The 12,409-nt window shown below is 31.3% G+C and overlaps 2 protein-coding genes across 2 annotated transcripts in view; both read left to right on the plus strand.

The window, feature by feature from the left end:
* Positions 1-3,548, plus strand: part of LOC106460009 — a 22,193-nt gene extending 18,645 nt beyond the window's left edge. The window contains exons 10-11 of the mRNA XM_022386611.1: positions 389-485; positions 2,775-3,548. Coding sequence (XP_022242319.1) covers positions 389-485; positions 2,775-2,956 — 279 coding nt within the window. The 3' untranslated portion in view covers positions 2,957-3,548. The remainder of the gene's footprint in view (positions 1-388; positions 486-2,774) is intronic.
* Positions 3,549-10,708: 7,160 nt separating this feature from the next.
* LOC106460010 (CRISP/Allergen/PR-1-like) overlaps positions 10,709-12,409 on the plus strand; it is a 4,984-nt gene continuing 3,283 nt past the window's right edge. Inside the window, exons 1-2 of the mRNA XM_022386601.1 lie at positions 10,709-10,870; positions 11,238-11,325. Of these exons, the coding sequence (XP_022242309.1) occupies positions 10,709-10,870; positions 11,238-11,325 (250 nt within the window). The remainder of the gene's footprint in view (positions 10,871-11,237; positions 11,326-12,409) is intronic.

A 12,409-nucleotide genomic window follows, 5' to 3' on the forward strand; every position in this document is an offset into this window, starting at 1 on the left:
GTTCACAGAACTATTTTTTCTCAAAGCCAAGCGCGAATACGATTTCAATGTATTTATGTTCATTAGAAGGCGCTCCCCAGTGGCACAGCGGTATGTCTGCGGACTTACATCGCTAGAAACTGAGTTTCGATACCCGTGGTGGGCAATGGATATTTTACTGGCCACATAAAACATTATCTTAATAACTTAAACAATGTTTTAGCGTTTCCATAATGGATATTTTACTGGCCACATAAAACATCATCGTCGCAACACCAGACAAGTAAGGTACTGTAAAAGACTCATGCAATATTGAAATATATGGAGTTTTCAAAAAAATTTTAATCACAATGTTATCATTAAAAAAAGATCACATCAGAACTGATATTTTTATAAACACTTATACTAGGGTAGTACTCTTGCACCGGGACTACAGATGCCTCCAGCACCAACACCAGTGCCATTAACAGATCTTGCTCCTCCTCCTTCTAATGAAGAAATATTCGGTAAGGTTTATATTTGTATTTAGAAACAAATAAAGACCTGGGTTTTTCTTCATCTGATGAGGAAATTCTGGGTGAAGATTATTTTAACACTTAGAAACAAATATAACCATAGCCCTTTTTCCGTCTGATGAAAAAATATTTAAGAATTATGTTTGTATTTAGAAACAAATAAAGACCTGGCTTTTTCTCCGTCTGATGAGAAATATTTGGCAAATATTATGTTTATATTTAGAAATAATTAAAGGCCTAGCTCTTTCTCCGTCTGATGAGGAAATATGTGGTAAATATTATGTTTACATTTTGGAAAAAAATAGAGACCAAGCTTTTTCTCTGTCTGATAGTGAAATATTTCATGAAGATTGTGTTTGCGTTTAGAAACAAATAAAAAAACTGGCTTATTCTCCGTCTGATTAAATATTTGGTAAATATTATGTTTGAATTTAGAAACAAATCAACCCCATTCATCTATGTGGACAAATGGCGGGTATAGCGGTAGTTAAACAATATTCTACGTATTTTCCAGGTAATTTAGGTGAGCTTTCTATAATGACTGCGTTAAAGGTACTTTTCGGCTGCAAAGTATTCGTTTATAATTGTTCTCTAGAGTATCTAGATAAATCCATAAATAAAGTATAGTTATTTTCTTTTTCTTATTTTTATTTCAATCTATAATTATTCTTATAAGTGTGAAGTAACTCGTCACAACTTTAACAGTATTAAATATTTACTCATTTTAAATGGTTAATAGAAAATACGTTTGGCACACGTCCGAATCTAAATAAAATATTTTCGTATGTAGCATTCCTTTCTTTTTGAGGTTAATTTAAGGTTTAAAAGCAATTCAAAAAAAAATTATTTACTGTAAGGTTCATAATTTATTTAAAATTGCACAGCAAAACAGAAGGGGAAAAAGGAATTAGAAAAAAAACCGGAAAAAAAGAGGTTATCGAGAACCTTTGTGCAAAATAATAATTAGAGTGAATTTAATTTATTTCCTCATTAACAGGGGAAACATCATGATGTATACTTTATTCCAAAAAACAAAAAGGAGGAAAACTCATAGAGTCATTATTTTACTCCATTTTAACGTTCAATATTGTTGATAGAAGGTATCTTAGTCCTTTATTATAAGCAGCGTTAATCTTGTTACTTTTGTTATATAACATGTTTTTAAATCATCCCAACCAGAAATTTCGTTTTAATTTTGTTTTCAACTTCAGCAAAAATGTTTTGTTTAAACGAATATTGTCAGAGTTATCTAGTGTTAGTATTACAATTTATCATGGACAAGCCTCCAATTTATTACGTAATGTATTAAAATTTTTAATAACCTAAGACTGAATTAAGTGATAACTTAGATTTAGAAATTAAATATATGTCGAACGTGTCCAATTTATGACACTGGCCAACAAGATTGATACACACAGTTTTTTTAATACAAATATATTTTAATATACAAACAATAACAGATATTACAAATAACGATATTTGTACATAAGTTTTAGAAACTTACAAACAATATTTAGTCCTCTGTCTGGTCTGGAACTTCCTTGTTATCTTATCGAGTGTTCACGATGAGCGAATTAATTTTGAGTAGATGTTGATACAATTCACTTAACAGGGAGCTAGCTAGCTCTGTGTTATTCGGTCTTCGCCAGCCACACGCCGAGCTGTTCACCGATGAAGTTACATAATGTTTTCGTAAAAATACTAATGTCAGATGTGAATACGCTGAAGTTAAATGGTTCCTAATATTCGAAATCTATAAACGTTCCTGGTCAATTATATGAAGTTCCCGATTAATAAGCGTTATAACAATCATAGTTATAGCTTCCAAAGTTTATAGCACACCAACTATAGCAAATTAATAATATATACTGTCTTTTGGCGCGTCGCGTTGATTATATTTATAGACGTGAGGAGAGTTTCTCGATATTTCAGCTTACGTAACAATATAAACGATACACCAGTGTTTACGTACACACTTATATTGTTGATTCTTACACTCGAGAATTGTCGACAATTTTCATAAATATGCGGAAATTTTGTAATACAGATTTAACAGTATAAGTTATGTACATTTCTACATATAAATGTAAATTAAATAAACATCGATATTAAAATAAATATAAGATAGCAGATACGTCACACTAGCTTTAGAATATTTTGTCTATGAATTTGTATAATATATAGATAATTAACTTCAGAACGTTATACAATAATGAGTGTAGCTAGATTTGTTTTGTTTACGTGTAGTATATTAAGCTTATTTGGTATTTTTATCTGAAGGCAAGATTGATGAGTTGAAAAAACGTCATGAAACGCAAGTTCAAGACTTTCAAAAGAGTCAAGCCATGAACCATGCCCGAATGGAAGTGGGTTTAAAGGAGAAATTAAATGCTCGTCGAAACCGCAGAAACAGGCTCCAGATGCACTCTGAAGAACTGCAGGCCTTAGAGACGGCAGCGTAGGAGTAGTGCACTTCTGCGGTTCACTCGTTTATTTCCAGTGACCAAGAATATGAAAATAACTTTGATGCTGATTTTCCACGTGATTTTTCCATATTATAAACACACCATCAATTCACAGTCACAGTGTGTTTTCCACGTGTTTACAGTTTATCGCATGTTATAACGTAGTACCTTTTATTAGTTGCTGTTATTGCTGACAATTGCTTCTAGTTTTTGTCACCAAATGCAGCCTACATGTTACAATATTGAATTTAACCCTTTTAACATTAATTAACATGAAAACTTAATACACGTGACAGATTGCAGTGCAAATCATATTCCATACCATTTTTCTTCACAATCACCTGGTGTTTAATTAGTTCGTCAATCTTTTTAACAAACATAACTGATTGTTGTGTGTTTTGGTGTTCCTTTTACGAAGAGTTAACTTTTATAAAATAACTGATATTGAAGTTCATACAGAGTTGTAGAGAGTATGAAAAGCAAAAGCTGGTTTACATTTGTATCTATACTACTACATACCAATGGCGTGGAAATGTAATGTGTAGTGCTACAAGGTTACAAATGGGTCATTATGTTTCCTTATTTACGAACAACGTGTTTCAGAACATCTGATTTTCTGACTCTGTGTTATTTCATCAACGATTCTGGGATAGCTTACTTTTTTTTAAAACTTTTCGTTAAATTAAATGTATGAATATGATTCAAAATAGACAGATAGCTTTTATTTTCTTTATTAAAAATTAATTAGGAAAGAATTAAATAAATTTTCTAAATTACTTATTATTCCCGTCTTTCATATCACAGCTTGTTTCCTTTAGAGATGTTTTACGTGCATTCGATCACTTCTTATTTTTATCAAACTTTTTCAAGTTCTGCAAAAGTAAATTTTAAATATTTGGAAAGAAGTAACTACACTAACTAGTTATTGTAGAAATCTTCTAAAGTGAATGTAAACCTTCACACGAAAGTGCCTTACATTGTTCTATTCTAATTGGTTAATCATTAAAAATATGCAATTCCTTAACTGCTTCGTAAATATTCTTTAGATATATTATTTATAAGAATCGGTTACCACATAGTTTCATATATACAGTAAACAAATTACGAAAAGTTAAGAAAAGTAAAAAAAAAAAACTTAAAAATCTCGATTGACAATCAACTTAAATCAAAGAAATAAAATTATGTTTTCTTAGAGTAAAAAATAATTGACTAGTTTGTTTTTTTTTTCAGAAAGTGTACGCAAAGGTTTATTTGAAAAGCAGTATGTCACTTCATCGAATATAAGCTTAATTAAAGATAATCCGTCTTAATACTTGGGAATTTAAAAGTACACTACTTTAGTGAGTTTTTCATTCCTGTTTTTAGCTGCAGATGATATAAAATAAGAACTTATTGCTACTGAATTGTCTGAGTTATTTGGATAAATAACTAAATAACTCTGGCTGAACAGATACGTTACTCTATGATAATTTATTTTACTGAAATGAATGTAGTATCTTTTTTTTGAGTGACATTTGAACACTTTCCAAATTATCGTAAAGAAGAGTGGATTTTCGTCAAAACTGTTTGAAGTTTCACTTAAAGTGTATTTTATGTGGTTCTTTAAAGTAAATGACATTTTTTAAGGTAAAAATATTTTGTATTGACAAACTGAGAAAACAAATGTCATTAATCTTAAAGATTCAATAAGTCTCTATTAGTGTTTGAGACTGTTTAGAGATGACCTAATGAAGATTTATAAGAGCTAACTGAGGTATTTTTATAAAAAGGTGTAGTTTGCTGAACCTTTAAACCCGAGTAATTTACCTCTATCCAACGTTCTTTTATTTATTTTGTAAAAAAAACCCATTAATTAGTGGGATTAGCATATAAAATATAATTCTTAATGACAACTACAGATGATAAATAGTTAATTGTCTAAAATATATTTTGTGCAATGATCACTGTATAAGAAGTTTGTTGTTCAATAAAGAGCACAGAGAAAGTATAATTTTGAACAAATAGCTTAGCATTTCTTTGTCTGTTGTGAAATCCCTTGCTGTGAACATCTATGACGTAATGCAAAATTATTGAATTTGGAATGTTTTTTCAGTTATATTACACAGAACTTAGAGAAACGTTAATGCAACGTAATAAAAAAAAGTAAATTTAAACGTTTTTGTTAACTTAATTCAACTACGAAACATATTCTTGCTTGTAATATGATGATCCGTAACTGTTTCTATATTTAGAAATAAAACTCTAAGAATTTCTGATCGCATTTGCTTATTTAAATTTACCCTGTAGTACTCAGTTTTCTGATGGTTAGGAAATTTCTCTTTAGTTCTTATTTGCTCATGTGCAAATATTGGCTTATTGTTTAAAGTTCTGGAAAAGTTTTTTTTTTTTTGGTGTACAAAACTTGAAGATAGCTTTTATATGCGGAAACATATATTAACTGAGTTCTTGTACTGATCTTAAAATATAACGTTGGTGAATGGAAACATCGGCACATGTAGATATGTACCAATTGTTGGTTGAGATGTTGCAAAGGAAATATCTGCTGAAGGTTTTCGCCAGACACTTTACCAACGTTACATTTTTAGATCTGTGCAAGAACTCAGCTGACATATGTTTCCGCATATAAAAGCTATCTTAATGTTTAAAGTTCGTTCGGCATAATTTGTAACTAACTAATTTCAAGTGTACGTGTTTTTAACTGCTTTCTTTGTTATCGTAAAGTCACCTACCCCATTCTGAAATGTTCTTCAGTGAGTAAATCTCCATTGTCCCTAACAACTCAGGTGTCAATTGGTACAAAAAATCCCTCAAGACCCGCCAAAACAAAATACAGAATCTAAAAATTTTTGTACTCGTAATAATGAATCCGTTAGTGCAATAAATCAAGACAACACCTAAACTCTGCTAATGTTGAACAGTCTTGTCATTTGACTAGGCTTCTAATCCTAAGATTCTGTAAACTATAATATAGGTACGTTTTAGGACAGTGTCAAATATATTATCAAATTTAGAACCTGAATCATGTTGCAGAACAAAAGCACAACTAAAACTCAGACTTTAGGTCTTATCCACTGCAGCTGAAAATGCCAGTGTATTAAATAACCTAAACATATCACAAGTATAACTGCAGTTGATAACACAAGTGACTTGAATCTAGGATTTTGTTCCCTGCAAATAGTCCTTATCATAAGTACAGTTGAAGACTGAGGAACATTAAGTAATCAAAACGTTGTTTACGAGAAATCGTCCTTATCTTGACTACAGTTGAACGTGGCGACATATAAAACAAACAACTCGTATTTTCAAGAACATTAAATGGGATAGAATATTCGATACCTAATTATCAGTTCCCTCCGTTTGATGAAAACGGAACATTTCGGATATATACAGTTAGTATTATATTAGATAAATAGTTCAACGGTAAGTTAGTGGGCTAATACGGCTAAAAATCGGATTTTGATACCCGCGGTGGGCAGAGCACAGAGGGTTTGTTCGTTTGTTTGTAGGTTAAGCACAAAGTTAGACAACGGGCTATCTGGTTTCTAGCATTGTAAGCCTCAGACATTCCGCTGTGCCACTGGGGGGAGGCGAGCACAGATGGACCATTACTCTTGACAACAAATAAATTAAATCGACAGGGAGATTAAAACAGCTTAAAATTGTTCATGTTTTATAATCAATCTCCATTAGGATCTTACCGTAATTCCTACTTTAAACATAAGTCAAACAAAATTTGAACAACTGGAAAACATGCTTTATGGTGAAGTTATATTTATTAAGGAATTCTTCCCAGAAGTTCTTTATGATTATGCACAGAATTGGTCCAAAACATTATACTTCATAAAACCTTTAAATATTACTCTTATTTTTTCTTTCAATTTGTAAGAACATCACATTGCTATTTCTATGAAACATTGAAAATACGCTTTTCTAGATTTCAAGATAATTTTATATATTAACAGGTGTATATTTGTAAACAAAGACAAATCTACACTTTTTTGGGATTCGTTAACAGTATTTGTATTCCAAATATATAGATACATAGATCTGTAAATCCCTTACTGTTACCCTGTTATTTATTCTTGAGCAAATCAATTACGCCTGTTCCCTCATCAAAATATTGCAACTGTCCTAAACTTTTTGAAATGTACTTGATTAATTGATCTTCACCAAATAATCCAAATAATTAATGTTAATCATTTTGTTATATTAGATTATTTAAGCTTAATTTTTTTATTGCTGTTTGCACTTGGTGTATTTTTTCGTATAATGTCTCTTTTACTGCCCAGAAAACCATTCGTTCCATTGGTCCAGGTACATAATCACCAAAAAAAAACATTTTTTTACAACAAGACGAAAAGATTTATAAGTGCCGTTATGTAAAATTAGCATATTTTAATAGCGTTGAAGTACAGTAAATAAACCTGTAAAAACAAACACGTTTCATGCTAAAACCCTCACATTTACCATGAAGAGGTTTTCTTTATAGATTCAACCTAAGAAACCGTTTTGTTGTTGTTGTGTAAAAACATGTTTATTTTCAGTGATTAGACCCCTTCTTTCAACACCAGAACTCATCAACTGGGCTGGAGTATGAGATATACAAGTTCATCCAAACACTGTTTACGTATATATTTGCAGTATAAAAACAATTAAAGCTAGGATTTGAACTCAAAAAGTTCTTGAAGCATTGGAAGCTGATAGACCTAGTATTTGTAATAAAAATGATCTTGGATGAACCAGTGTCAGACAGTACTTATAGTCTGTAAGCCGTGAGAAGAAAAAAAGGCGTATGCCAAACTAGAGATTAAATCGACTATTTTATTTCCTGGAGTCGTCATTTCAAAGTATACTTTCAACCCTTCAGTCTGCTGAAAAAAAATTTGAAATATGTTAAAAGTATTGTCATTTAACTTTAGGTTAACTTTAGAATATTTTATTGTCTAACAGAGCATTTCTGCTCGCTTGTGTTTCCGAAAAACTATACTGAAAATGTAGAACTGCCTTTTGATAAAGTTTACATTTTATGTACGTGATGAGTATTCCATTGGGATACACAACTGTGTCATGTTCTTTAAGTATGAGAAGGGAAAAATAAGTTACAGAAATAGTTACCATTGTAGCTCTTCAACCCAAGAATAAGCTTACGCTGCTCGTTACTTGTTCTTTGTTATCAATATTTTTTCGAGAAATTAGTCACTGAGAGAGGCTAATGCTTATTACTTCACAACATAATGATGCGAATGATTAGATGTAACAATTAGCTGTTTCCCATTGGCTCAGTGGTAAGTCTGAGGTTTTATAACGCCTAAATAAACCTACCTGTAACACAGAGAATTGTGAAAGTACTAGGGGTCGATATTCGTGCAGGAAAGAAACCCTTAATTGTCACAACACAGTAAATGAGACTTCACACATATGATACTAAATCAATCACCAGAAGTCTCTTATTTATTCACAAATATCTAGGAAAAAACACGAGAATAACTTATAACCCGCACCAACTGATATGAGGTTACATAAAACCTTACTTTTATTCATTAGTTGTCACGTGATACGGGACTTGTTATTAGCGAGTAATTTAATCAATAGTCTATTGTGTTCTTTCATTATTACACTACATAAGTAATAGCAACTTGCGCTGTTTACACCTGAGTTCTGAAAATATTCCAAACAGAACTTAGAACACTGCTGTACACACCCACATTTCTCAATGACTATATAAAGCCCCTATGGATTGTCTGTCTTTTTTTCTTTTTTTTTAGTATATAATGACCATAGTTGATGAGTTTGATGATTATTTTGAAACCAACATCCTCCCGCATCCTCCGGAAATCAAATCCAAGAAAACATTCCAGTTCTTAGAAAAAACCCTAAACGCAACATTGGAAACAGTTTTCTACCATACCCTATATACGGGTTGAAGTGTAGTTATTATGATATGTGGAGAATATCCCATAAACCAGAGTATAAAAGAAAACAGTAATTTCACTAATGTTATCTACATCCAGGAATTAGCACGTGGTGCTCCAGGTTTCCAAGGTAAGACTACTTATGATTCTCTCTGTCTTTATCCACAATATAAAATAAGATGTGCATGCGCTAAATTTGTTGCTCTGGATACGTTTTGTTATTTTACTTCAATATAATAGTTTATAACTCCGTAACATTTAGCTAATAAGTTTGTAAATAAGTAGCATATTAATGTCCAAACGTTTCTTATCTACTTTCCATATCCTTTCTACATAATATACAATGTGATCGATGAAATGACTTCCCAGGAAGTAAATAATGTAAAACCAGTATTGGATAATAAGTTTTATATCTTTCTATAAACTAAAAAGCAAACATTTTGGACTGAACATCATTTCAGGCAAAAATAACAATTATTTAACACGTGTATAATGTGATTACCTGTTACTTCAAAAAGGGAGGAGTCTGCATGGGTTATTAAGTTCTCTGTCATTGAAAATTCAAACACATATGACACAAATTTAAGATTAACTGTTGATTCTATTTAATTTAATCTTCAATTTACCAACAACATGTAATATGTCGTTTACTACCGTTGTGGTCCACATACGGGCAGCATATTGAATAATTTTATGTTTTTCCTGTAAAATCATAAAGTATGTGAAATCATTCATCTTCTATACGTGTATAAAACGTACGAGTTACCTCAGTACTGGGATTAATTTCGATATTGGTGGTACTTTTGTGTGGCTCTTGAGTTACTGTGGACCTTTTAACAAAGTAATTAAATTTGATACTCAAATAGTTTAGCCAATTTTTTTTATAAAGCTGACGGACCCTATTGTTAACTCTGGAATTAAATGAAATAATCAGTAACCGCTTATAATTCATGCAGTATTTTGGAATATGCTGTTTTGAAACAACATATAATTATTGCAATTCTTAATGCTTTGTTTATTGTTTATTTGTATAAGCACAAAGCTATACAATGGGCTATCTGTGCTCTGCCCACCACGGGTATCGAAACCCGGATTCTAGCGTTGTAAGTCCGCAGACATACTGCTGTGCTACTGGGGGGCAATTCTTAATGCAAATGATCCATTTATATAAGTTAACATTAATGACTGTAAAATTAATTTGCAGTTCCCAATACTGAACCTATTCTCTAGCATTTGAACAAAAGTGAATTATTGAGATAAGGAGCTTTATGACAAATTCAATATTGGCATGAGAGAACAGATTTGTTTAGTTTACAATTTTCAATATATTCTTTAGTTAAATTGAATCATTTACGTACATTTCATTTAAATTTATTCAGGAGTTTCTGTCGATAAGATAGCATTTCGTATTAGAAGAAACGTAAGAAACTCGAATCAAAACTAAAATTGCATTTAAAATTTAACTCTTACATTAAGTGTGCGAGTATATATATACATGTACATATCAAAGTACAGCCTCCAGTAGAGAAAGATATGTTTTGATATTCACAGCTTTAACATAATGTTAACAAGCATTATCCTCAGTTGTATCATTAGTGCTAATTAGTGGCTCATTCCTGTGCTGGATACAGGATGTCTGTGCGAAGAACTTCCTCTAATATTTTTCTCTTTTCTTCCTCAGATTGAGTTCACAGAAAAAAATTAAGATTCAACTTTACAGCTAAAAATGGAATATTATTCCACAAACGTCGTATTTTCAGTGGTATCTGCAATATTTTTATACCAACTAACGTCGGTATTTTCATGCGAATATAAAAACATTTATCCGGACCATACTATGTGTAAATATAAGGGCCAAGACGCTTCTTGCAAAATCATCCAGAGACTGGTATCGAAATCCGAAATAAATGAAATCGTGCAAGCTCACAATGAACTTAGACAACGTGTAGCAACTGGTAAAGAAGTCAACCAACCAGAGGCTTCCAATATGAGAAAAATGGTAAATATGTAATTTTAAATATGGAACAGTATAAATGTGCAAATGGCCATATTATCAAATCTTATCAGATTATTGAATAACATTTGAATTAACAGAAAATTATAGCATATTAAACATTCCAAAAATATATTTATTATCTTAATATTGTTTGTTCGCATAAAATCACAAATACTTTCATAAGTTTGTTGCAGTCAATATGAAAAAAGTGTTAATTTTGAAACGTTTTTATACAGACCTTCCCTCTTTAAGAAATTCTCACATGTTCGATGACAGATTAGTAAAAGCTAATAACAGAAGTATACATTTTTAGTAAAAGTTAATGAATATTATTACACCTTTTACTTTATTATCATGTTTTTCTTACCAGAGTTGGGATAAAGAACTTGCTGAAGTGGCTCAGAGATGGGCAGATCAGTGTAACTTTAAACATGACTGTACACAATGCCGGAAAATTGGTAAGTGTCCCTTTTTTGGCAAATACTTAGGCCTGTGGAATTCTAAAAACAAATTATTTGTCTATTGCGTGATATAAATTTCTGCCTTATGGGTAACTGTTTTAACACAGCGATAACATCAGTCCTTTATTCGACAGTACGTCACTGAATTCACTTGACTAGAGTTACATTCATACAGATAATATTTCATAGTGATATTTATTTCAATAAACAAACGGTAAAAACCTGCTAAACACAGAATTTGCCTTCATTAGACCATAGTTATCTCTGAAAGTGTTTGTCTATCAGCCGAAAGTAAATCTCAGTTTTTGATTCTTGCTTGTTAGATTTAACAAGTTGGTAAAATAATTTTTTTAACAAATTACGAAACACGATAAGTTTTAATGTATGAGCCAATAGTTGGGTTGAACTTCTGAAATTGATTTATTGTTATAAAAGTTTCAAATTTCTGTATAATGAGTACAAATGTTCTATTTGATTTCTCACTTTTTTAGAAACACACTAACGTCAATAATTAAATATCGTTTTTCTAATTTGAACGTTATTTAATTCTCAAACATATTGATAACCATTATCGATGTCCTAGTAGGTCGTGTATAGTGTTTAAAAAGAAGGATGTGCACATTAAGGGTGGAGATAATGTACAGAGTTTAAGGATAATGGAGAATGCACATTAAGTGTGGTGTCTTTGTAGATGGTGTATAGAGTTTAAGGAAAAGGGAAAATGCACATTAAGTGTGGTATTCTAGGAAATGATGTATAACTTAAGGAAAAGGAAACATGTGCAATAAAGGTGGTGATGTCCCATAGGATGATGTATAGAGTTTAAGGAGAATAAAGAATGCACATTAAGTGTGGTATTCTAGGAAATGATGTATAACTTAAGGAAAAGGAAACATGTGCACTAAAGGTGGTGATGTCCCATAGGATGATGTATAGAGTTTAAGGAGAATAAAGAATGCACATTAAGTGTGGTATTCTAGGAAATGATGTATAACTTAAGGAAAAGGAAACATGTGCAATAAAGGTGGTGATGTCCCATAGGATGATGTATAGAGTTTAAGGAGAATAAAGAATGCACATT

The sequence above is a fragment of the Limulus polyphemus genome, unplaced genomic scaffold (genome assembly GCF_000517525.1).
Source record: "Limulus polyphemus unplaced genomic scaffold, Limulus_polyphemus-2.1.2 Scaffold693, whole genome shotgun sequence".
NCBI classification, from domain to species: Eukaryota; Metazoa; Arthropoda; class Merostomata; order Xiphosura; family Limulidae; genus Limulus; species Limulus polyphemus.